Raw genomic sequence first — 24496 nt, 5'->3', positions numbered from 1 at the left:
TATCTTTTTCTTAAAAAATTTGTTTTGTTTATATAGGACTTAAGGGAAGAATTGACTTCTTATTGATACTGAGTCTTCCAATCCATGAACACAATATATCTCTCCAATCATTTAGGACTTTAATTTTTCTCAATAAAACTTTGTAATTTTCAATAAATAGGTCTTGCAAATCTTTTATCAGTTTTATCTGTATTTCATATTTTTATGCAATTGTAAATGGTGTTTTTAATTTCAATTTCTGAATAGTTATCATTTCTACACAGAAATACAACTGATTTTGTTATATTGATCTTGTATTCTGCAACCTTGCTAAACTCATTTAAATACTTCTAGTAGCTTTTTAAAATAGATTCTATGAGACTTTCTGTGTAAATTATCATGTCTTCTGCAAATAAATACAGTCTGCCTTTTCCTTTTCCAATCTTGATTATTTTTACTCTATGGTATGCCACTTCAGACCTTTTTATCCTAGCAGATGTTGTCTCTCTAGTTTGAAGCTTTTAAAAGTTCAAACTTCTTAGCGCAGAATTTGAATACTCTGAAATTACAGTTTCAGGTTTCTACTTACCTTTCTAGCTTCATCTCCTACCACTTGTTCGATATTCTAGGCAAATGCTTATCCTTTAGAAACACCTGGTACATGCAAGCCTCAATGTTTTTATTTAAGGTATTCCCTTCTGCCCAGAATGTTACATGGTTTAGAGGAAATACTATAGACCTGAGAGTTAAAAGAACCACATTTCAGTCTTAGCCATGCTACCTGGTTATCCTTCATTAAGATAATGAATGCTATCCAGCATGTTTGGTCATCTACAAATTTTGGGGGAAATACCTGTGCTACCCTCCAGTAGGGTAACTTTCAGAATTAAATTGAGCATATTTATGAAAGCTCTTTGGAAACTGTAAAGCACTAAACAAATATAAGGCATAATCCTTTAAGGCCTTCCTCTATCCTACTCTTGGGAAAAATGTTCCAATTTTATTTGGTTGTTTTTCCTTCATTTTCTGGGTTCCCACAGTACTTTATTTAAATTAGTATGGACATTTATGTTATATATTGTATAGTAATATACATTTCTGTCTTTTCCTGGACTATGGTCTCCTTGTTCATTTTTGTATGTCAACAGAGGCACATGGTTAGAAAGTCAATAAATGTTAACTTGAATGGACTATTCTAATTTGATTAACAACACACTTAAAGCTTAATTAATGATAAATGGATTATTATTAGGGCAACTTCATTTATGTTTATGGCAAATAATTCTCATTTTAATGTTGTATGTCTGGCTATTTATATTACGAATGATTTAGAAAATTCCTAAACAGAGCTGCTGTGGTTAAACAGTACGGTGTCACAGTAATGTAACTACCATAAAATGGTGTTCTAATGCAGTTAGAATGAAAGGAAACCTTATGAAGTATTATCCTGTAAATCTAGTTTAAGAGTAGTTTAAAACAGCTAAGCCTGCCAGGTATGGTGGTTCATGCCTGTAATCACAGCAGTTGGTCAGGAGTTTGAAACAAGCCTACACAACGTAGTGAGACTCCATCTCTTAAAAAAAAAGAAAAATTAGCCCGGTGTGGCAGTGTGTGCTTATTGTCTCCACTACTCGAGAGGTTCAGGTGGGAGGAGGATAGCGTGAACTCAGGTGGTCGAGGCTGCAGTGAGCCGTGATCATGCCACTGCACTCCAGCCTGAGTAACAGATCAAGCCTCAGTCTCAAAAATAAATAAATAGACAAACAGATAGATAGATAAGCCAGAGCAATAAAAATACAAACAAGAGGCTGGGTGCGGTGGCTCATGCCTGTAATCCCAGCACTTTGGGAGGCCAAGGCAGGTGGATCACCTAAGGTCAGGAGTTCAAGACCAGCCTGGCCAACATGGTGAAACCCCGTCTCTACTAAAAATACAAAAAATTAGCTGGGTGTAGTGGCAGGCATCTGTAAACCCAGCTACTCAGGAGGCTGAAACAGGAGAATTGCTTGAATCTAGGAGGCAGAGGTTGCAGTGAGCTGAGATCATGCCATTGCACTCCAGCCTGGGCAATAAGAGCAAAACTCTGTCTCAGAAAAAAGAAAAAACCAATGCAAACAAGAATAAAATAAACCCTGAGGAATTACACAAACTAAAGTATTTCAATGCTGCAGAATGCTCAGCATTACACCTGATTTAAATGTATGGTCTTGGACATGAATGAAGCTGGAAACCATCATTCTCAGCAAACTAACACAGGAACAGAAAACCAAACACCGCATGTTCTCACTCATAAGTGGGAGTGGAACAATGAGAACACATGGACACAGGGAGGCGAACAACACAAACCAGGGCCTGTTAGGGGGTGGGGGGTTAAGGGAGGAATAGGATTAGGAGAAATACCAAATGGAGATGACGAGTTGATGGGTACAGCAAACTATCATTACATGTGTATAATTATGTAACAAACCTGCACGTTCTGCCCATGTATCCCAGATCTTTGTGTGTGTGTGTGTGTGTTTGTGTGTGTGTGATGGTCTCAAGGTAAGGAATCACTGTAAGCTATGAGTATTGGCTAAATATGTACACATACGTATACACACACATATGTACACACATACACACACATTTACCACATTTACTTACATGCCCTTCCTACTTTCCTTTCTACCTCCCTTCCTTCACTGACTGACTCAGCTGGCTGGCTGACTTTTAAGACAGGGTCTTACTCTGCCACCCAGTCTAGAGTGCAGTGTCACGATCACAGGTCACTGTAGCCTTGATCTCTTGGGCTGAAGTGATCCTGCCACCTCAGTCTCCTAAGCAGGTGGGACTACAGGTGCATACCACCAAACTGCTTTTTTTTTTTTAACTTTTTATAGAAACAGGGTCTTCCTATGTTGCCCATACCAGTCTCTAACTCCTGTGCTTACGTGCTACTCCTGACTTGGCCTCTCAAAGTGCTGGAATTAAAGGTGTACACCTGCGCCTGGTCACAAATTTTACAAGTATTAAATTCTATAATACTTTTTCCTAGTGGTTTAAACCTAATCAAGAAGAAAAATCCATTCATTTATTCTTTAGAGTTAGACCAAGTTGTTTTAGTAAGAGGTCAATTTTAATATATTTCGCATCTGTCATTTATAGTCGTAATTAATTTTTAGTTATTAACTTACATACTCAGTTAAACTGAACATTTTACATAAATTCTCACAGGCCTAGCAAAACTACTTATTACTTCTTCTTAATTACTTATTAATTAATGCTAGCAAAATAGCATTAACAGATTGGAAGGCTAGAAAAACATTTCAGTTTGTCATCAAAATGTGGCCAACATTCAGTGGAATTTCTAATCCTTTTCACTTTCAAGGAAACCTCCTTTACCACCTTCATCCATTAAGTTGATCAGACCTTGCCTCTTATCTTACAAGGAATATGGACGCCCTCAGACCTGACTTCATCTACTTCGGAATAATTTATTTATAATCCCTTCCACCCTTTCTTCCTGCCCTCTCTACTCACAAAGGAAAAGGTATTCAGCCCTTCTACCACTCTCTTTCAGTGCTCCAGATTCCAGCCCTTCTAGCCTTTTCAAGAATCTTCCTGATTTCCAATTATTAGTCAGAACAGGGAGGTCTGACAGGGAACTTGAAGTGCCTTCCTGATGCTGTATGTCCTATACACTGATTTGAGTGGGGCTTCACAGATATATAAATGTGTACAAATTATTTGAGCTATATACTTATGGTTGTACACTTTGCTATATGTGAATTATACTTTAACTATAAAAACTATCTCTCTCTGTTATTTACTCTCTTTCCATTATCATTAGCTTGTTTCCTCTGCAAATCCTTTCTATCATTATTTAAACTTGCTCAAACTTCAGCCAATTAAAAAAAAAAAAAAACTTCCCTCAACCCACATGCCCCATTATTTACTACCTTCTCTCCTTCTCCCTTTCAAAGCCAAGCTCTTCCAAAGAGTTTTATATATTCACTGTCTCCTCTTCCTCTCTTCCAATTTATTCCAATTCATGACATCTGGCTTCTTGCTCTACTGATCCATTTATCTGACACTGCTAGTCCATTTATCTGTCCTTAAGGTTAACAATACCTGTGCTATTGCTAATCTAATAATTTTTTTAGTCCTTGCCTTATTTCAGTTGCAGATCACTCTTCTCAAAGTTCCCTGACACTAAACTCCTGGTTTTTTCCCTACCTCTAGTCACTCCCTTTAAGGCTCCACTTCCTCTAATAATTCCTTTGGTGCACATGTTTCTCCAATCCTCTTCTCTCTCATGTTACTGCTCCCCTGGATGACCTCCACTATTCTCATGTGTTCCATTACCGTCACATTATACTGATGATGTCCAGATTTACATCCTACATCCTCAGCCCTGACTGCTGCCTGACATCTCTCTAGGTACTTCTGGAGATCCAACTATTACTTCCTGGACATCTGAAACTCATATAAACCTAAATTCATAATTTCCACTTACATTTTATTTTCACTCTGTGTTGTTTCCTCTCTTAGGAAATGATATTATCATCAACCAATTTGTTCAAATCAGGCAACTCATGACTGATAGTAGTAACTCATGACTAATTCTTTATGTCAGAGTACACAAGCACCCAAGACACACAGCTAACTTTACATTCCTGTTGTCACTGCCACCGCAATGGCTCTCTGACCATGGGAGAGGTCTGTGCTAAACCTGGTAGCAGTCTGCAACCTTTGCCTTTACCTTCCTTTTTCTACTGCTTTAGGTTGTCAAACTTTTTCATTAACTACAAGCTTGTTAAGAGTAGAGATAATGTCTTATTCACTAAATCCCTAGACTAACATAGTCAGCCCTCAAAAAATATTTGAAGGAATTTAAAAAAATAAAACAAAAATGTAAGTGAACTCTTGACTAAACATGCCCAGAAATAGGCTGTATCTCATCATCAACAGCAAGGAGAGGAGGAACGGTAGGGACAGCAGACAGTGGACTTGGGCTGGTTGTAGAACACACTTCTACCGCAGCTCAGGCACAGCTCCAGTACTAATAGTGGCAATGGCAACAGCAGGAATGCGGAATGTGTGTTTGGGAATTATCTTGAGTGCTAGAGTTTTGGTAAATTTTTTCCCCCAGTATCATTACACATTTGCCACTTAACTGATAAAGTACACCAACTAGTGACAGTGCAGGGGGAGTGGGGAAAACAGGCGCTGGCTACTCTGGTTAATATTACTTTAACTAGAAGAAAACAGAAGCAGAGACTAAAATCCAAGTTTGTGTGCTTCTAAAGCCTGTACTCTTTCCATTATGTCATACTGGCTCTATCAAACACTATTCCTGGGATCTTTTCTCATTCATCTATTTTATATGGATCATGATAATATAATAAAAACTTTTGTCCCAAGACACAAATTACCTGTATCCAGTTAGGGCTGTGAAATCAAACTCCTTCAATTCTTTTAACAGTTGCCGTGTGCCATAGTAGAAAAGACAATGGATTTGGACAACAAAAAACAAACACCTGCATCCCATTCTGGCACTGCAATGCCTACAGTTACAACTTGTGAGAGTTTAAGCTTCCTTGGCTAGAACTTGGTAGTAATAAGAACTGTCCTATGCAGCTCTGAAGTATGTTGTAAGGGCCAAATGAGGTAATGTTTAAGAAATATTTTACAAAGGTAAATACATGAAATTATAGTCAACATTACTACAGAAACTAATATATTACAACGTATTCAGCTTATTCATGATTAAAAAAAGACTTCATTTCCTACCTGAATTATATCCCCAGAATTAAAACTCATCTCATCATGGTTCCTTGCTTCAAAGGGGTATAATGCTCTATAATTCACCAAAACACTAGCTGTCTCACCTAAAGAGAAGATAGTTGTCATTATTTGATACTTACATGTGTACATATCTTTGTTATGACTCAATAAAGAGCTCTTAAAATCTAAAAGAAAAAATTGAGCACCAAATAGTACAACGAAAATCCACTTGATACAGACTTGATAGGAACTCAGTATCTTGACTAGTCATCTAATAAAAAAAACAAACAAGGATGCTCATCTTAAGTAAGGTAGGAGGCAGCAAAACAAAGAGATGACTCGCAGGATGAAGCACACACAGGGATACACAGGGAAGTGCAGGAATGGGAGCCAGGCTGCGCTGCACAAAGTAGGAGACTAAGCAAAGACAGGCTTGGTGAGATCTGTGGAGGTCAGAACATAACAGGGAAGAAAAGGACAAAAAGGGGGTCTCAGAAGATTAGCAAGTAAACAGGGATGGCTGAAGAAAAATCTACAGATCGATGAGTATGGTTCTAAAAGGAAAATAGTAGAAGAGGTCACAAATATATTGAATTGTATAAGATTAAAATTTTTTACTTTGTTCATCTTTAGAATAAATGCTTTAACTTATAAAATTTCAACACATTGTGCCATTAATATGGATTCAAGGGTTTATATAGCTAAAAGAGATACAATAATACTAAAAGTATTATAGACATGGACTGAGGTGTATCAAAATTTTACTGTTGTTTCATTAAAATAAGTAGCTTAGAGTGGTTGAATACAGTATTTAAAATGATTTTACTTCAATTATGAAAACTATGTTAGGGTCTTTTCACAGTCAGTAGTAACTATCTTTTCTCCTGTGTTAAGATATCTACCCTCAGTCTGTCTTAATAAGCCTACATGCTTTTCATCCAAGTTTAATTAATAAAAAGGTTTTTTCTGACTCTACAATTAGTATCCTGGTTTTAATTTTCTTCCCCTTTTTTTGTCTCTCATCAGGTCATTTTTTCTTGTTGCTTTTGTTCTACTGTCTCAAATCTATCGTTTTTATCCTTGCCCTTACGTTGTTTCTCCTCAGCTTTTCGTTCTTCTTCTTGAATTTTTTCTTGTGTTTTTTCTTCCTGGAGTCGCTTCTGTTTTTCTTCTTCCTCCTTTCTAAGACTTTCTTTCCATAAGTTTTCTTTTCCTTGCTTTGCTTTCCTTTACATAAAAGAAAAAGAGTTTGCATAACATCCTAGAAATTTTTACACTAAATAAATATACTATAAGATCTGGTGCCTGTCAAGCTGAAGAACTAGCAATGAAGTATTAGTACAGGGATGGGGAGAAACAGTTGAGATCAGAGGTGAAAGAAAACCAATCAATAAAGAAAAGCTTTGGAAGCTTTGGATTGATTAGTGGATGCTCTGGGGTGTATGACTGACAACTTCTCACACCCTCATATTCCCTCCTGCTAACCATCCTCCAAACTCAAGAGAAAAAGAAAAAGGTTGAAATGGAACCATTCAGCAAATAAATCTAAAAATCGTATCTATGTTTCCTTCCTTTCTCTCCAGATACTTCACAAGAACCTTCCAGCTTTTATTCCCACTGTACTATCTAATCTCTGTTTCAGGGGTTTAGTGGTTGTTGCTGTGGAAATAGGAAATGCTTCTGGAAAGATAACCTACTTTTTTATTTTTTTAAACAAGAGAGGGTTTTTCTCTATTGCCCAGGCTACAGTACAGTGGTTCGATCATAGTTCACTGCAGCCTCGATCTCCCGGGCTCAAGTGATCCTCCTGCCTCAGCCTCCAAAGTAGCTAGCACTACAGGCACACGCCACTATACCTAGCCAACTTTTAAATTTCTTTTTCATAGAGATGGGCTCTCACTGTGTTGCCCAGTCTGGTCTGGAACTCCTGGCCTCAAGAACCTTTCTTTGTTGGCCTCCAAAGTACTGGGATTACAGGGATGAGCCACTGCACCCATTCTTATATTATTACTTCAAAAAGTCTTTTTCATTTGCTTAGATAATAGAGCATTTCTCCTCTGTAGGTCCACGTGCTTTGGTAAAGATTTCAATGAAATCTAACACAGCTATAGTTTGGTTTCTAGCCAGTCAAGATTATCTGTGATCAATTATTTTAGTATTAGAACTAATGCACCTTTATAGTTCTCCCTTGGATGTATTTTCAAGACCTTACTCAGAGGCAAATCTATTGTGTGTGCCTCTACACCCAGCTAATTTTTTTATTTTTTATTTTTTTGTAGACATGAGGTTTTACCATGTTGGCCAGGCTGGTCTCAAACTCCTGACCTCAAGTAACCTGCTTGCCTAAGCGTCCTAAAGTACAGGGATTACTGAGGTGCCACCATTAAATTTAGCACCATCTCCAAGCCTCATCACCATCAGGGCAGTGAAGAATATGGCAGGATAGATTCTTAAGATTTGTCAGCATATATACCCTACCAAAGTGGGAACCTTGGCATAATTCCACATCTCTATTCCTTAATTCCCAAAGGAATCTGAAAATCCTGAATAATTCAAATATTGCAGGCCCTTAGTCATCAATGCTTTTTCCTTATCCCCCAACTGCTTCAGACCTCATACTGTTGGTTCAGGAGCCCATCACTAGATTCCTTCCAACACTTTCCAGACCTCCTTCATCCTCTATCATGTCATAGAATGTTTCATCCAGCAACTTTCATAACTGACTTCTGGTTCTCCTTTGAGGAAAATGCTTCTCTTGCAGTCCTCACTTAATGTCAACTAATATCTCCTTTCTCAGTTCCTCTGTGACTTTCCCTGACAATTTTCCAAGCCTCATAAATAATACCCAGTTAGCTTTCATTTGAATTTTCACAGCATTATAAATATGACTATCAGAGTACTTAGCACATATTCAGCACAACAAAAAAAGCAGAGGGCTCATTAAATTAAAATTGTCTATATATTTTTTAAGCTCTTCATTCTTTCCACCAACTCCTCCTGCCAGGTTATTGTGGCCACACAAATATGAGACTAGGACAACCTGGGTAAGGCTCCTTGCTTAATTTTAGGAAAGGATGCCAGGCCCTTCTACTCTAGGCTTGGTAGAGCAGGCTGAGCTCGCTCTGCAGGAAACCATGCCAGAATTCTGGTAACTTTATGTGAGAGTGAGTAAATGAGAAACTTGTTCAGTGCCACAAGATGCCACAGAAGCTGAGCACACAGCAAAGAGGCCACAACTACAATGCGAAAACCTATTACCAATAGCTTGGGGGAAAGAAGGGAACATACCGAGGCAAATAGCCAGTCAAATCAAGATGTGGCACTAAGACCCAGCTTCAGACTGAGTAGGTCCTACATGTACTTTTGCTCTCTTTATCTTCTCTACTACCTAATATAATATGTAAGGATGAGGAATGAAATTAAATGTGTGTAATTAGTATAATCTTTTGGCCTGAAAGGAATTGTGAACATGATGAAGAAGGGTTAAGGTAAGTGCATATGTCAATAGAAAGTTCTGACATAAGGATTAGCTGTGTAACCACTACACAGTTCCCTTATGTAATTAAGTGGCACAAGTTAAGCAGTAAATAAGAGCCTACTTCGTGTGAACTTTACTTTCTTTACTTTCATATTATTCTACTATCTCGTTAAAAGGCCACAAAAATAGGGGTCTAGATTGCTAGGCACAGTGGTTCACGCCTATAATTCCAGCACTTTGGAAGGCCAAGGCAGGCAGATCACTTGAGCCCAGGAGTCTGAGACTGCCTGGGCAACATAGCGAGATCTCATTTCTATTAAATTTTTTAAAAAATTACTTGGGAGTGGTGGTGCATTCCTATATTCCCAGCTACTAGGGGGGGGCTTAGGCGGGAAGACTGCTTAAGCCCAGGAGGTCGAGGCTGCAGTCATCCCTGATCATGCCACTGCATTCCAGCCTGGGTGACAGAGTGTGGGCCCTGTCTCAAAATAAATAAATAGGGGTCTAGGAGTAAACAATACTATAGTTATTTAACTGTCAGAACCCCCTATTAGAATTATGAGAAACTCAGGAGCAAGGAGTAATCAAGGGTCTATAAGCATCACAGCCAACAAGAGCCACTCAAAAAAATGTGTTGGAGGTGGCTACTTTGAAACCATTAAGAATAGAGGCCTGCTAAATGGTAATATGTCTTTCTTGCCTCCCTAGTAACTATTAGCTTTTTCATAAAAATTACTCATCTAATCTTTACCAATTCAAAGAAATACTGGTTCATCCATATTTGTTAATTATACTAATTTCTGACACTAGAGAACTTGGAAGAAAGAGAGGAATGTATTAGAAAAAGAATCTTGATGGCAGAAAAATATCATGCAAAGTCTCTAAATGAATAATTCTAGGCTTCGGATACCATAAATGTCTTATTTCTTCTTACTATAAATGAAGGTAATTAATATATCTCAGTGATAAAAAGAGAAATGCATCAATGTGGCATTCTACATTCAGTATTACTATATACAATTAAATATTCTGTTTTTATAATCTTTCAGGAAACTAGTAAGATTTACTAAGGAAAGGTGGAATTAATGAGTGTTTACTATGTCCAAGAAATTATACTTTAGCTACATTATTTTATTTTTTAACTTAGAGGCAAGGTCTTGCTATATTGCCTAGGCTGATCTCAAACTCTTAGGCTCAAGTGATTCTCCCGTCTCAGCCTCCTGAATAGCTTGGGACTACAGGTGCATGCCACCAGGCCTAGTTCCAGCTACATTATTTTATTTAATACTCACAATTACTTATGAGATATGCATTATTGTCTCTTTTTTTCAGATGGAGTAACTGAGGTTCAGAAAGATAAAATAACCAAGGTCACCCAGGTAGTAAGTGGCAGAGCAAGAATTCTAATACAGGTTTGTCTCCAAAGTCTGCTATTTTTCACTAGTGGAACATAAAATCAGTTACTGCAAACTTGGCCCCTAAAAGAATTGAACTTATGAAATCTAGAATCTGATTAGGATAATCCTTTTATTTCCCTTAAATTTTCATCAAGATATGAGCAACAAAATCACAATTCTAGTGGCAATATAGTAGAATTAATATATCAGCTATATTACCTTGCAGCCTCATCTTCTAGTTTCTTTTTCTGTATTAGCTCTAATCTCTTTCTTTCAATTTCCTTCAACTTGTCACGTTTGATCTTATAAAGCTGTTCAAGGGCTAACTGCTGTGTGTTATAGGTTTCTCTCAGTTCCTAAGGAGAAAAAGAAAATAAGTCAATATGTGAATGATTTCTTTGTCATATGCATTAATGTGGCATTTGCATTAAAAGACAAAAATCCTAAAGCAAGTTACACCAAATTTAAAAGATTTAAAGTTTTACAAAATAACTAGATAAAAAAAACTCTGAATAAGTATTTAAACCATATAGCTCCTGAGATAAGCACATTAAAATAATCTAGTTTTGCATCAGTTCATTTCTATGGAACACAGAATCTTTAACAAGCCAATGCTTTGATTTGGTACATCATTTTCAATTAAAAAAAGCAATCCATTAAAAATATGGGGGAATAATTTGCTTGCTATAACATGTGAAGAAAAATTTTGTTCAGCCATGTTTTTGACATATGCAATTTAACCAAGTTATTTTTATCCAATATGATCTTGAACTAAACACAGAATTATTAAATAATTCACTTCAAAACTAAAAATGGAAAAGATATCTACCTAAAATCATGACTACAATGAGCCAAAATAATGAAAAGTATTCCAAACAGGAGTTGAAGTAAACAACTGCTTACTGAGCACCTAGTTGTATGCTAAGTGCTACAAAGGATTCCAAGGGGATCCAATACAAGGCTGACTCGCAACTCTACAGACTTTGCCTTTAAAGAGTTCATAATCTCAATGTAGAGGCAAGTGTCAACAAGCAGGGCAGAGGTAAATTCCTTAGTAGAAACTTGTGATTATCTGCTCAGCATTATCTTTTCCTTTTCTTCTAACAGTGCCCTGCCTTCCTCTGGGAAACTGATCTTTTTGCCTTCCCCACAACATCTTACTTAAAAGGTCTGCCAAACTCAGGGCTCCTCTTACTCCCACTCAGGCTGTTATTTATTCCTGACCTAAACAATTACAGTACCCTACTTCCCTGCTCAGAAATGACTGGTTCGAAGGACATAAGCATCATCCAAGCCAGCCCAGAACATTTTCCTGGGATTCAGATACACTGAAGTGGGGAGAAAGAAACCTTTCTTTCTTGAGCTCATTAAACTGGGATGAAGTAAAACTGGAGCTGCCTCACAATCAAATAAGATCTAAAAAGGAATAAAATCAACTCAGGAAAAAAAGGAAGTAAAGATTAGAGACTGACGTGAAGAGAAAGTATATTACAGAAGCTGAATGTTCAATATCATGGCTTGGAGACCTAGGAACTGCCCCTGTCCAGCAGCCCTTCCATGGATTCAGCTGGTGGTCTTAGGATTCTTCTAATAACCACTCACTAACTTAACTATTTTTAACTAGATTTCTTTCATTTGGAATCTACAGATTCCTGAATAAGAGAGTAGAAAAAGGAGTCTGGAGGAAAAAAATGGGGGGTGGGAAACTTAGAATAATCAAAAGAAACTTTCTGGCAAAGGTGGGAGCTAGACAATATTTGAGCAGAATGTTCTGGTAAAAAATGTTTTTTGGTATCAACCTATACACAATAACAAAACTCCAAACCCCATTTCTTTTCAGAGATGACTACTTTATAGGTGAACCTTTCACTTGATTAAAATGGTAGATTCGATCTGAGTACGGCATGGTGTCCAGAGACTATGTCCAACATGCCTGAGCAAAACATTTATAACATAAGCCAATAATAATGGAAATACTGCTTTTATAGCAAATATTCCACAGCTCTCAGCCTCTAGGGTTTTATTTGTTGTATCTTTCTCTAAATTCTGTTGAAAAGCAGAAGAATATAGTGGTTACAATCTATAGAGAAGCAAGGTGGTTTAGTGATAAAGAGCATGGGATTGAAATAAGACTAACAAGGCTTGACTCGAGCTCTGTATACTAGCTGTATAACCTTAGGAAAGTTATTTTATAGTTTCCTCATCAGTAAAATGAGGTTAATCATAGTGTAAGAGTGTCCAATCTTTTGGCTTCCCTGAGCCACATGTAAAGAATTGTCTTGTGCCACATGTAAAATACACTAACAATAGCTGATAAGCTATAAATAAATAAATAAATAAAATTGCAAAAAAAAAAATCTCTTAATGTTTTAAGCAAGTTCACAGATTTGTGTGGGGCTGCATTCAAAGCTGTCCTGGGCCGCATGTGGCCTGCGGGCTGTGGGTTGGGCAAGCTTGTTATGATACATGCCTCACAGAGTTGTTAATATATACAATGTGCTTATTATAGCGCAGAGCACATAGGTTCTCAATAAACATTAGCTATTATTATTGAAGACATAAATGAGAAGAGTAATAAGTTTAAAAAGGAGAGTAAAAAGGAGCCAAATTAACATCTGATCTCAACAAGGCTGCAGGCTCAGCCCTCCAACTTGTCCTTTAAGACAGTGCTCTAAGTATTTCCTTACTAAACACACTCCCTCCAGTGTCGGAGTTAATGAGCTTCCTCACGCCATTCTGTATATTCCTCTATCATAGTGTCTTCCAACTGAATGACTGCCTCGTCCACTACAGTGAGTTTCCTGACAATAGGACTGTCTTTCATCAGGGTATCTCCAGCCAACAGAGTCTAGTACAATATGGATATTTAATAAGTACTTATTGGACAAGTGAAAATGCATAAACAATAGTCTAGGCAAATGAGTAAGATGTGAAGAGCATCACAAAGCTTGCCAAGTATTTCTTCTATCTGGTTACAGTGACCTAAAAATTCCTAACCTTAGACCTATTCTTCCGGGTTAAGTCACTACTTCCAGGAGGTCCTTGTTACATGTAATAGCTAAGTGAGAAAAAATAAACCAATCAGAATTCATTAAGAATTGTTCTCAATCTTTTTTTTTTGATACGAAGTCTTCTCTGTTGCCCAGGTTGGAGTGCAATGGGATGATCTCAGCTCCCTGTAACCTCTGCCTCCTGGATTCAAGCAAGTCTCCTGCCTCAGGCTGGTCATGAACTCCTGAGCTCAGGCAAACAACCTCCCAAAGAGCTGGGATTACAAATGTGAGCCACTGTGCCCCACCAAGTTGTTCTCAATCTTAATAGAATGACAGATTATCTCTTTCACGTTAAGAAACTTCTATTAGTAGTTTGCCAATAAGTTTTACTTTTAAATTCATGAATGGATATTAAATTTTATCAGATACCTTTCCTGTATCTAATAAGACAAGCATAATATTTTTCTCCTTTAGTCTGTTTATATAGTAAATTACATTACGCTTTTCTGTATATTAAATCATCTTTGTATGGCTGAGGTAAATCCAACTTGGTCATGCTTTTATATGTGTGTGTGTATATACACAACAGGTTATGCTTTTATATGTGTGTGTGTGTGTAAATCTCTGCATTCAGCTTTTTAATACTGCTTCGATATCTTTGCCTCTTGGTTAAATTGGCCTAGAATTATCCTTTCTGACACTGTTCTTAACAGGTTTTGAAATGCTCACAATAGCTTCACATGATAAGCGGGAAGTATTCCCTCTTTTTCTGTATTTTGAAACAGTTGTCTAACAGTGGAATTACTTGCTTCTTCAGTAAAAACTCTGGGTTTGGATTCTCTTTTGGGGAAGATTTGAAACTACAGAATTAAAATGTTTAATGACAACAGAACTATCTAGATATTTTTTAGTCAGTTTTGGAAAACTAACTTGTTTATTTAAGTTTTTATATTTGTGTGCAAAATTTTGTCAAATTATCATCTTTTAACATTTGTAACAGTTATATCGCCTTTACACTAGTTCTTATTTGTGCTTTCTTTTTAAAATCAATTTTGCCAAAGGTTTGTTAATTTTATTAATCTTTAAAAGAATCAAATTTTGGCTTTCTTGATACTCCATATTAAATGTCTGTCTACTGTTTCACTAATTTCCCTCACTTTCTTTGGTTTAATATGCTATCTTTTTCCTATCTTAAGCTGAACATTTAGCTTATACATTTTCATCCTTTTCCCCCCTAATATAACCATTTAAGGTTAATATCCTCACTACTTGGGTTGAATTTCAGCTCTTCCACTTACTAGCTTGTGTGACCTTGGACAAGTTACTAAACTTCAAATTGAACATATATCTGTGTAGCACTCTAAAGTACTTTTACATATAATGCCTACATTTGTTCTTCACAACAATCCTGTAAAATAGATAGTATCATGACTATTTCTGAGGCTCAGAAGATTAAGTGACTTTCCTGAAAGTCATGCAGTTTTGAACTATTTCCATTATGCCATTCAATCCTATACCATGGATTCTATAAATCTGTTAACTTTCACTTAAATCAGATTAAATAACAAAATTATTAAAACATCTTTATTAGCTAGAAAAAAAAATTAAGTGATTCAACTGAATTTAAAACAAATAGTATTTCATTTCTACTGACTAACAGGCAAGAAGGATAAAAGCAGTATTTTAAATAAGCAAACAGCAGGCAACATTAGTCTCAGTGAGAAGACTAACCAGTAACCAACCTCAGTGGGACCATTCTCTCAGAGCCTGATAAAAAAAAAAAAAAAAAAGAGAGATCACCTCCCTCCATATTGCTCCCGAATTCAATGAGCCATCTTAAAACTCAGTTTTATAAGAAATGTTCAGAGTAACTGAGGACTAGAAAGTAAGGCCAGAATGATGAAATCCCAATGAAAAGGTATAGGAGAGATGATTCTCCATGGGATTATTTCCCCATGTTCAGTAATAGAAAAAACAAAAAATATATATGCTAAGATAATGAGGACAGAATGCTACAGAATCCCTTGCTGAGCAAGAATTCAAACCATAACTCCCATTTTCAGTAATCTTCTAAGGAGGTTTGATTTGAAGCCTTGAATCTTTGAAATGAGGCTTCCTCCTTGGGCAGATACAGAACAGAAAAAATCTAATAACTTGAGTCTCTGCTCCCAGTGACAGTAGACTGATTTTTTAGAACAGCCCTCCTGCTAAGAACTACAAAAGCTAAACAAAATGTGAAAACCCCTTGTTTACAGGTATTGGAGTGCTATCAAGGCAATGAGGACTAGGAAAGCCAAGAGGGTGGAGATAAGGGAAGTTCAAGAGAGGTAACAGTGACATTCAGTGCCACATCTCCTTCTATGCATTTGCCCATTGGTAAATCATGGCTGAGAGGATAAGTAGCAGAGCAGAGTTTCCAGCTGTGTTAAGAGGCTGGAATTCAGGAAGAAGGGTCCTGGTAAACACTCTAGGTTTTTAGACCTAAGGCCACAAGGATTAGGGGTGAACAAGAAATAGAGCAGTCTAGCTTCAAATCAGCTCTGTGTTAAGGTGATCTGCCCCATACTGCTTGCCAGAAGCAAAAGGAAATTCTCTCTAGAGAAAATTTCATTTGGAATGTCAAAATATCTCTGTAATTTTTCATGCAAAAAGTCTATAATAAAAAAATTACTGAATATGCCAGAAGTCAAAACCATATGATCAAGAACAAAGAGAAAAAACATATACTAGAAACAGTTGTACAGATAATAATTACCAGATAAGAACTTTAAAACAAAAGTGATCAAAACGTTCAAGATATCAGATAACAAGATAATTTTAGCAAAGAGCTGGAAACTATAAAAAGGAATAAAATGAAAACTCAAGAACTAAAAAACAGAATAGAAATTAAGAACTCAAGAGATGAGTTTAAAAGAAGACTAGTCATAGCTAAAGCCAGAAATATTGAACTCCAAGTGAATCTAGACTGAAGCACAGAGATACAAAAGGACAGAAAACACAGAACAGAACACAAGGTGTACACCAAACAGTGAAAAGGTTTCACATATCTGTACTGAGTCCCAGAAGAGGAGAAAAAGAAATGTCGAGAAGCAATGTTTGAATAGATATCAGCCAAGAACTTTACCAAGTAACCAGTAACATCAAGTTACAGATTCAAGAAGAGCTAAGAAGAGCCCACGGCATATCATAGTAAAACTACTGAAAGTCAGAGATAAAAAGATGCTCAAAAGCAGCCAGAGGAAAAAAAGTTAAATTACCTTAAAGTTGACACCTGATTTCATAATATGAAAACATGAAAGTCAAAAGACAACGCAATGACACATTCAAAGTACAGAGAGGAAACCATTCTATAATTCTATATCTGAAAATACTCTTCAAAAATAAAAATGAAATAAAGACATTTTCAGAAAAACGAAAATAGGAAGAACTCATCACTAATACCAGCTTTAAAGGAAATACACTAAACACTAATGGACATTCTTCAGGCAGAAGAAAAAAAATCCCAGATGAAGCATGGACATACAGGAAGGAATAAGGATCAATGGAAATCTGGATATATACATGGGTACATCTAAATGAACACTGACAGAATGAAACAATAACAATAATGGCTTACAGAGTTTAAAATATATGACATGAATAGCACAAATGTAAGAGGCATATGGCAATACATGGAGTTAAGTATCCAAGGTGTCTATAGTATTTGGTTAAGTAGTAAAATTACTAATTTATATTAGACTTAAACAAACCAAGGCTGCATATCATAATTTCTAGCATGCCCACCAACAGAAAAGTAAAAGAAGGTATAGCAAACCAACAAAGAAGGAAAAAATCTAGTTTAAAAAAACATACATGATCAGGCCAGCCAGTGGCTCAGGCCTGAAATCCCTGCACTTTGCAGGGCTGAGGTGGGTAAATCACCTGAGGTCTGGAGTTTGAGACCAGTCTGGCAAACATGGTGAAACCCCACCTCTACAAAAAATACAAAAATTATCTGGGTGTGGTGGCAGGCATCTGTAATCTCAGCTACTTGGGAGGCTGAGGCAGGAGAATCACTTAAACCTGGGAAGCAGAGGTTGCAGTGAGTTGAGATCGCACTATTGCACTCCAGCCTAGGTGACAAGAGCAAGATTCCATCTTAAAAACAAAACAAAGACAAACAAACAAAATACGTGGGCCAGGCATAGTGGCTAATGCCTGTAATCCCAGCACTTTGGGAGGCCGAGGTGGGTGAATCACCTAAGGTCAAGAGTTCAACATCAGCCTGGCCAACATGGGGAAACCCCTCTCTACTAAAAACTCAAAAAATTAGTTGGGTGTTGTGGCTCGTGCCTGTAGTCCCAGCTACTTGGGAGGCTGGGACAGGAGAATCACTTGAACCCAGCCGAAATAGCACCAATGAACTCCAGCCCGGGTGACAGAGTGAGACTCCATTAAAAAAAAAAAAAAAAATCAAAAAAGTGACAAGAAAGGAGAGAGAAAGGAACATAAAACAGGTGAGACAGATAACAGAGAAAAATGGTAGATTAGGCTAGGTGCAGTGGCTCATGCCTGTAATCCCAGCACTTTGGGAGGCCAAGATGGGTGGATCACTAAGTCAAGAGATCAAGACCATCCTGGCCAACATGGTGAAACCCTGTCTCTACTAAAAATACAAAAATTAGCTGGGTATAGTGGTGCGTGCCTGTAGTCCCAGCTACTCAGGAGGCTGAGGCAGGAGAATCACTTAAACCCAGGAGGCGGAGGTTGAAGTGAGCCGAGAATGTGCCATTGCACTCCAGGCTGGTGACAGAGTGAGACTCCATCTCAAAAAAAATTTAAAAAAAAGAAAAATTGGTAGATTAAAGTTCAAATGTCTGTAATTACACTAAAGATAAACAGACTAATTACTCGAATTTGAAATACAAAGATAGACTGCATTTTAAAGACCCAACTGTATGTTATTTAAAAAATACAATTTGGATGAAAAGACACAAACAGGTTTTAAGAGGATGGAAAAAAATATACCATGCTACGCTAACAAAAATAAAGCTGGTGTAGTTAAACTAATATAAGAAAAAGTAGGGTTTAAGGCAAGATACATTTCTAGAGGAACATATGATAAAGGGTCCACCCACCAGGAAGCTGTAACAATTCTAAATGTGTATGCACCTAGTAACACAGCTTCAAAATCTATAAAGAAAAAAAATAACAAAATGAAAAGAAACAAAGACAAATCCATGATCAAGTAGAAGATTTAATCATATCAATCTTCATAATTGAAACAGACAAGAAAACCAGCAAATCTAATCATCTTGCCTTCACTCTACAGAGCGGCAGGTCTTATTTTGAGGGCCAGAGAACTTCTAAGGTTTTTATTTTTTTTTTAAATAGAATTAGAGGTCCATGAACTTGGACAGAAACAAAATAAATCTTTACTTTCACTAACTTCTATCTGAAATACAGCATTTTCTTCAATTCCAAATATAAGTAACAAACCAGTCCTATTAGCTACACTTGTGACATTTTTTACCAACAGAAATCAGATATTTCTTGTTAGATTACAGATAACTTGTTATGTATGTGCATCACATACATTTTGACATCAAAATGATGGTATTATTATATCTGATACGTCATTATTTCATTAATATAGAAGCACATGTATTACTATATCACAAATTTGTTTTTTAAAATATTTAATGACTCTCAATTGATTTTAAAAATAATCCTATACATTTCATTTTATGAATTTTAAATATTATTTTGAGAACAGGTCCAGAGACTTCATCAAATTGTTGACAAGTCCATGGCATAAAAATGGTTAAGAGGCTCTGTTTTAGATACCCATATTTATATCCCATCCCTCCAAGGAGCTCTTAAGGCCACACCTTATATTATTATAGCCTACCTTGCAGAAAAAGGTAGACCTGAAATTCTCTGAAAGAAGGAAAGAAATACTTCCTGAATCTTTATAATACTATAGATTTGGGAAATGTTTTCTCTAACATCTAATACATTGCCCATTCAAGTTTTTATTTATAATCCAAAACACTAGTGGTTCCTTCTCCCCAATTTAGTAGCCTTATTGTCCTCTGAATAAATCAAAACCTCACCCTGCCACCTGGAGGAGTATTACTAATGTAGGTTACCCCAGATCCTAGGAAGCATAGGGTTAAGGCCTAACTCCCTGAAGGAAATCACAATTCTACCATTAACAGATTCTGCTTTCCCACTATGGACAAGCATTTCCCCAATCATTATCTCAAGTCAACAGTGGTGACTTTACAACACACTAAAGATATTTTGGAGATTCTAACAACCCTTTTCTTAAGAAGAATAACAAAAACATTTGTATAACATCTAAGAGTTTACAAAGCATTTCCATCTATATGCCATCTCATTTAATCATAAGACTCTGGGCAAAGAAGACAGGCAGTTATGTCAGCTTGTTTTGTAAAGGAAGAAAACAAAGTTTGGAGGGTAAATGACAAACAGTCACACAACGGGCAAGTGGCACGCACAAGACTAGACCTCACTTTTTTAGATTCTTAAGCCAGTACATTTTTCATTGCACTTCACTGCTAAAAATGTGTGAATTTTTTTTTTTTTTTTTTTTTTTTTTTTGAGACGAAGTCTCGCTTTGTCACCCATGCTGGAGTGCAGTGGTACAATCTTGGCTCACTGCAACCTTTGCCTCCCAGATTCAAGCTATTCTCCTGCCTCAGCCTCCCAAGTAGCTGGCATTACAGGTACCCATCATCATGCCTGGCTAATTTTTTGTATTTTTAGTAGAGACGAGGTTTCACTATGTTGGCCAGACTGGTCTCGAACTCCTAACCTCATGTGATCCACCCATCTTGGCCTCCCAAAGCGCTGGGATTATAGGTGTGAGCCACTGCACCTGACCAGATGTGTGAATTTTCTTAATGGCCTGTCAAATGTCTCACTTTTGAATCCACTGGCTTTTTTGTCTTGGTGTAATTTCACCAAAAAAGTAAAAATTATTATTGATTCTGTACATGCATATTGCAGGTTCCAGTAAAACATAACATTCTAAGATAAGTAATTTTAAATATTTTACTTTCATTGTCACTACAAGCAGCTTACAGGAGCGATCACCCCAGGTGCCCTACTGTCACAAATGACCACAGCATTAGAAGTAAGTGTCTGTCCTCCTCTAAGACCATCAGGACCAGTTCCATCTCATCTACTGAAAAGACCTAGCCTTTCTTCTCATTCCTTATCCCTTGAATTCTTATCTCTACAGTGCTACTTATCCCTTAATCTGACCCAATCCCCTATTCATTCTCTCCTCAAAACTCTCCACTCGCCTGGAACTTCCTCTATGTGATCAGGAAACTCTCACATAGCTACAAATCTTCGCTGTAAGAAAATTCTCTTACCTCTTCGCCTTCTTGGCTGATCCCTCAGGATACTACTTTTTCTACTAGTCCTCTCTCAGTTTATTATCATATACTCCATTTACATCAGGGTCAGAGGATAACTACAGTATTTTCTTCGTTCTTCACTGCCACTTCCAGTTGGTTATTTCCCCCTCACTTTTACCAACTCCATGCTTTTCTGGGGCTCCTACCATCCAGCAATATCATTCTCTCCTTCCTTTTTATTGTCATCTTATTAATTACCTAGTCATTCACTCACCTCACTATTCTCTAAGTTTTTGACATCCATATAGATGATCTAATCAGAACCTCAACTCTGAGGCTGATCTCTTCACCAATGACTTTTTTAACTCTACTTAATCCATCATTTCTATTATTACACCCTGAGTCTTACTATAATCAAAAACAGAACTACCAGTGACCAAATATCCTATTCTTTAATCATAAGTTCTTACCCTCTGAACTTTTTTTTATACCTGGTACATCTATATCAATACAGTTTTTGTTTTGTCTTGTTTTGCTTGAGATGGAGTTTTGCTCTTGTTGCCCAGGCTGGAGTGCAATGGCATGATCTTGGCTCACTGCAACCTCTCCGTCCCCGGTTCAAGCGACTCTCTTGACTCAGCCTCCTGAGTAGCTGGGATTACATCTAATTTTTGTATTTTTAGTAGAGATGGGGTTTCATCATATTGGCCAGGCTGGTCTCAAACTCCTGACCTCAGGTAATCGACCCACTTCAGCCTCCCAAAGTGCAGGGATTACAAGTGTCGGCCATGGTACCCAGCCATCAATAGGTTTTCAACCTCACTGAGACCATTCTGTTGACTCCAATCATTCTCTTTCTTTATTAACATCCCTACCTCTCTTCACATCCTTCATGTTTAGTTCATATTTCAGAGTTCTCATAATGCTTTTGTCAAGATCTGTAACTCTTTTGTCCCTCTCTCTGAGAGCATGTCTATTAAAACTCCAAACCTGTATGAACCCATGAACCTATTTCATCAGCTTTCTCTATGCTTACACCTAAACAACTAAATACTGGTGAAGAAAAAAATCATACACTCAGGCATACTGCTTTCAATTTAAATACATCACCTCCAACTTCAAATAGGCATTCAACATTGCTCAGCACACTTAGGGTTTCCTCTATTAACTTGCATGCTTACACTGAGATGTCTATTTCCTGCCTATTTCTCTCGTGAGACTTCCTAATCTTCCATTCATTCTCCTCACTACCAGTTATAAACCTTGCCTCATTAAGTCGTCAGACTGCAGCTCTCTCATCTTTCCGTCTCAAAAAAAAAAAAAAAATCATTAAAACTTCCTGCATCTCCACCTCTCTTCTTCTGGCCTAGGATGAGTTATGTTATGTCCTCCACTACCCGGGAAGATTCTTTCTTATGGTCCAACTTAGTCTGATTATAAGTCTTAAAGCTGTCAATACGGGAGGGGGTCAGGATGTACTGGGTAGAGAAGGGTGGGTCCCTGGCTAGGGCCTCACCCTCAGGCCTGTACCCATGCACCTAGGTTAGAACAGGCACTCCTGCCTTCACACCTAATTGCTGCATCTTCCAAAACCACCCCGGCCTGCCACACCCCCATCCTGAGCCTATAAAAACCCGAGACCCTAGCAAGGTAGAGACACAAGCTGCTGGACGTCATGAGGAACACATCGGCGGAAGACACAAGCAGCTGGTCATCAAGAGCATGCTGGTGGGAGAGCATGCCAACAGGCGCCGGCAGGCAAGCAGGCCATCGACGAGTAGAGTTTGGCCAGAGAGTCAAGAGAAGTGTCAGGTTGTGGCCGGACTCCAGGATAAAACCATCTCCCTCTGGCTCCTCCATCTGCTGAGAGTTACTTCTACTCAATAAAACCTTGCAGTCATTCTCCAAGCCCATGTGTGATCCGATTCTTCCAGTATACCAAGCCAAGAAACCCCAGAATACAGAAATTCCTCTGTCCTTATGATAAGGAAGGGGGTCTAATTGAGCTGAGTAACACAAACCACCTATAGATGGCAAACTAAAAGAACACCCTGTAACACACACCCACTGGGGCTTCAGCTGTAAACATTCATTCACCCTCAGACACTGCTGTGGGGTCAGAGTGCCACAGCCTGCCCGTCTGTATGCTCCCCTAGAAGTTTGAGCCTCGGGGCATTGAAGAAGTGAGCCACACCCCCATCACATGCCCTGCGATGAGGACAAGGGAACCTTTCCCATTTCACTGTCAACTTTCTACTCTCTATCAACAAATTTAACTGCATTCATATCCATCTTTTCCCCATATGTTACACTGAAAGTATTCTTTTTATCTAATCCTTTTATCTGTGCTCTCCATTCTGTCTTAATCTGCTTCTTCAGGGACTTTGCTTCATCAATTACCACCATGTTATAGATTCAAACTCAAGCTCTCTCTTTTTCCCCCTGCCCCTTCCTTTCTTTTCTCTTTACTATTTCCTTCAAGTCTTTCTTAAATAAAAAAAAAAAAAAAAAAAGTTTTCCTTTGATCCTCATGCTCTTTTCATTTTAAGAGTTGTTGCTACTCACTTAATCCTTTCTTAACTCCCACTCATTCCTGATCCACTGCAATCCAGCTTCTGCTTATCACTCAGGTGAAATGGCACTTTTAGCAAGGTCTTCAAAAGTCTCCTTGCTGACAAATTTAATGGATATGTTTCTTTCTTTGTTTTAAGACAGAGTTTCGTTCTTGTTCACCAGGCCAGAGCGCAATGGCTAGATCTCAGCTCACTGCAACCTCCACCTCCCGAGTTCAAGCAATTCTCCTGTCTCAGCCTCCTGAGTAGCTGGGATTACAGGCACCCACCACTACACTCAGCTAATTTTTGGTACTTTTAGTAGCGACAGGGTTTCACCATGTTGGTCAGCCTGGTCTCAAACTCCTGACCTCAAGTGATCCACCCACCTCGCCTCCCAAAGTGCTGGGATTACAGGCATGAGTCACCGTGCCTGACTGATATTTTCAGTACTATGTTAACTAACTAACTCTGTATCATTTTCCAGTGACCACAGAAGACCTCTTTTCTTGCTTTCGGTGACAACAGTCTCCTGACTGCTCTGACCATATAGATTTCCTATCCCTTTAGTTTCCTAAATTGCTCTGATGAAAGTATCAATAAGCAGTGTTAAGTCTGGAAGGCAGGAAGCAGAAGGAAGAAAGTAAAACAAGGGACAAGTGCTGGTCTGTGGAGAATCAAATGCTAACTGAAAGAATCAGACCATATAAATGAGAACAGTCCACAGATCATCATTAAACTTCACTTTACAGATGAAGAAAATTAAGTTTAGTTTCTATGCAATCCATAGCAAAAGTTCCCAAAATCATATAATCTGGTCATTCAGGCCGTAACCATAAAGGCTAAAATATGGCTCCTCTGCTGCTACCATCTTTCCCATTTGCCCTACCTTTGCTTGGGTAACAAATGAGCTCCACTTATCATGTTTCTGTCTTCACTGTGGAATATATATGTATATAGG

The 24496-nt window shown here is 37.7% G+C and overlaps 1 protein-coding gene and 1 non-coding gene across 12 annotated transcripts in view; both read right to left on the bottom strand.

The window, feature by feature from the left end:
* Positions 1-24496, bottom strand: part of ITSN2 (intersectin 2) — a 171205-nt gene that overhangs the window by 62044 nt on the left and 84665 nt on the right. For all 11 annotated transcript variants that reach the window (XM_035273051.3, XM_078349823.1, XM_078349820.1 and 8 more), the window contains 3 exons: positions 10840-10976; positions 6836-6972; positions 5752-5849 (listed from right to left, as the gene is read on the bottom strand). In XM_035273051.3, coding sequence (XP_035128942.1) covers positions 5752-5849; positions 6836-6972; positions 10840-10976 — 372 coding nt within the window. The remainder of the gene's footprint in view (positions 1-5751; positions 5850-6835; positions 6973-10839; positions 10977-24496) is intronic.
* Positions 8766-8885, bottom strand: LOC118147620 (small Cajal body-specific RNA 21). The gene has a single exon (XR_004734061.1).

This window comes from Callithrix jacchus, chromosome 14, assembly GCF_049354715.1.
Source record: "Callithrix jacchus isolate 240 chromosome 14, calJac240_pri, whole genome shotgun sequence".
NCBI lineage: Eukaryota > Metazoa > Chordata > Mammalia > Primates > Cebidae > Callithrix > Callithrix jacchus.
This window is presented reverse-complemented; position numbering and strand designations above follow the sequence as displayed.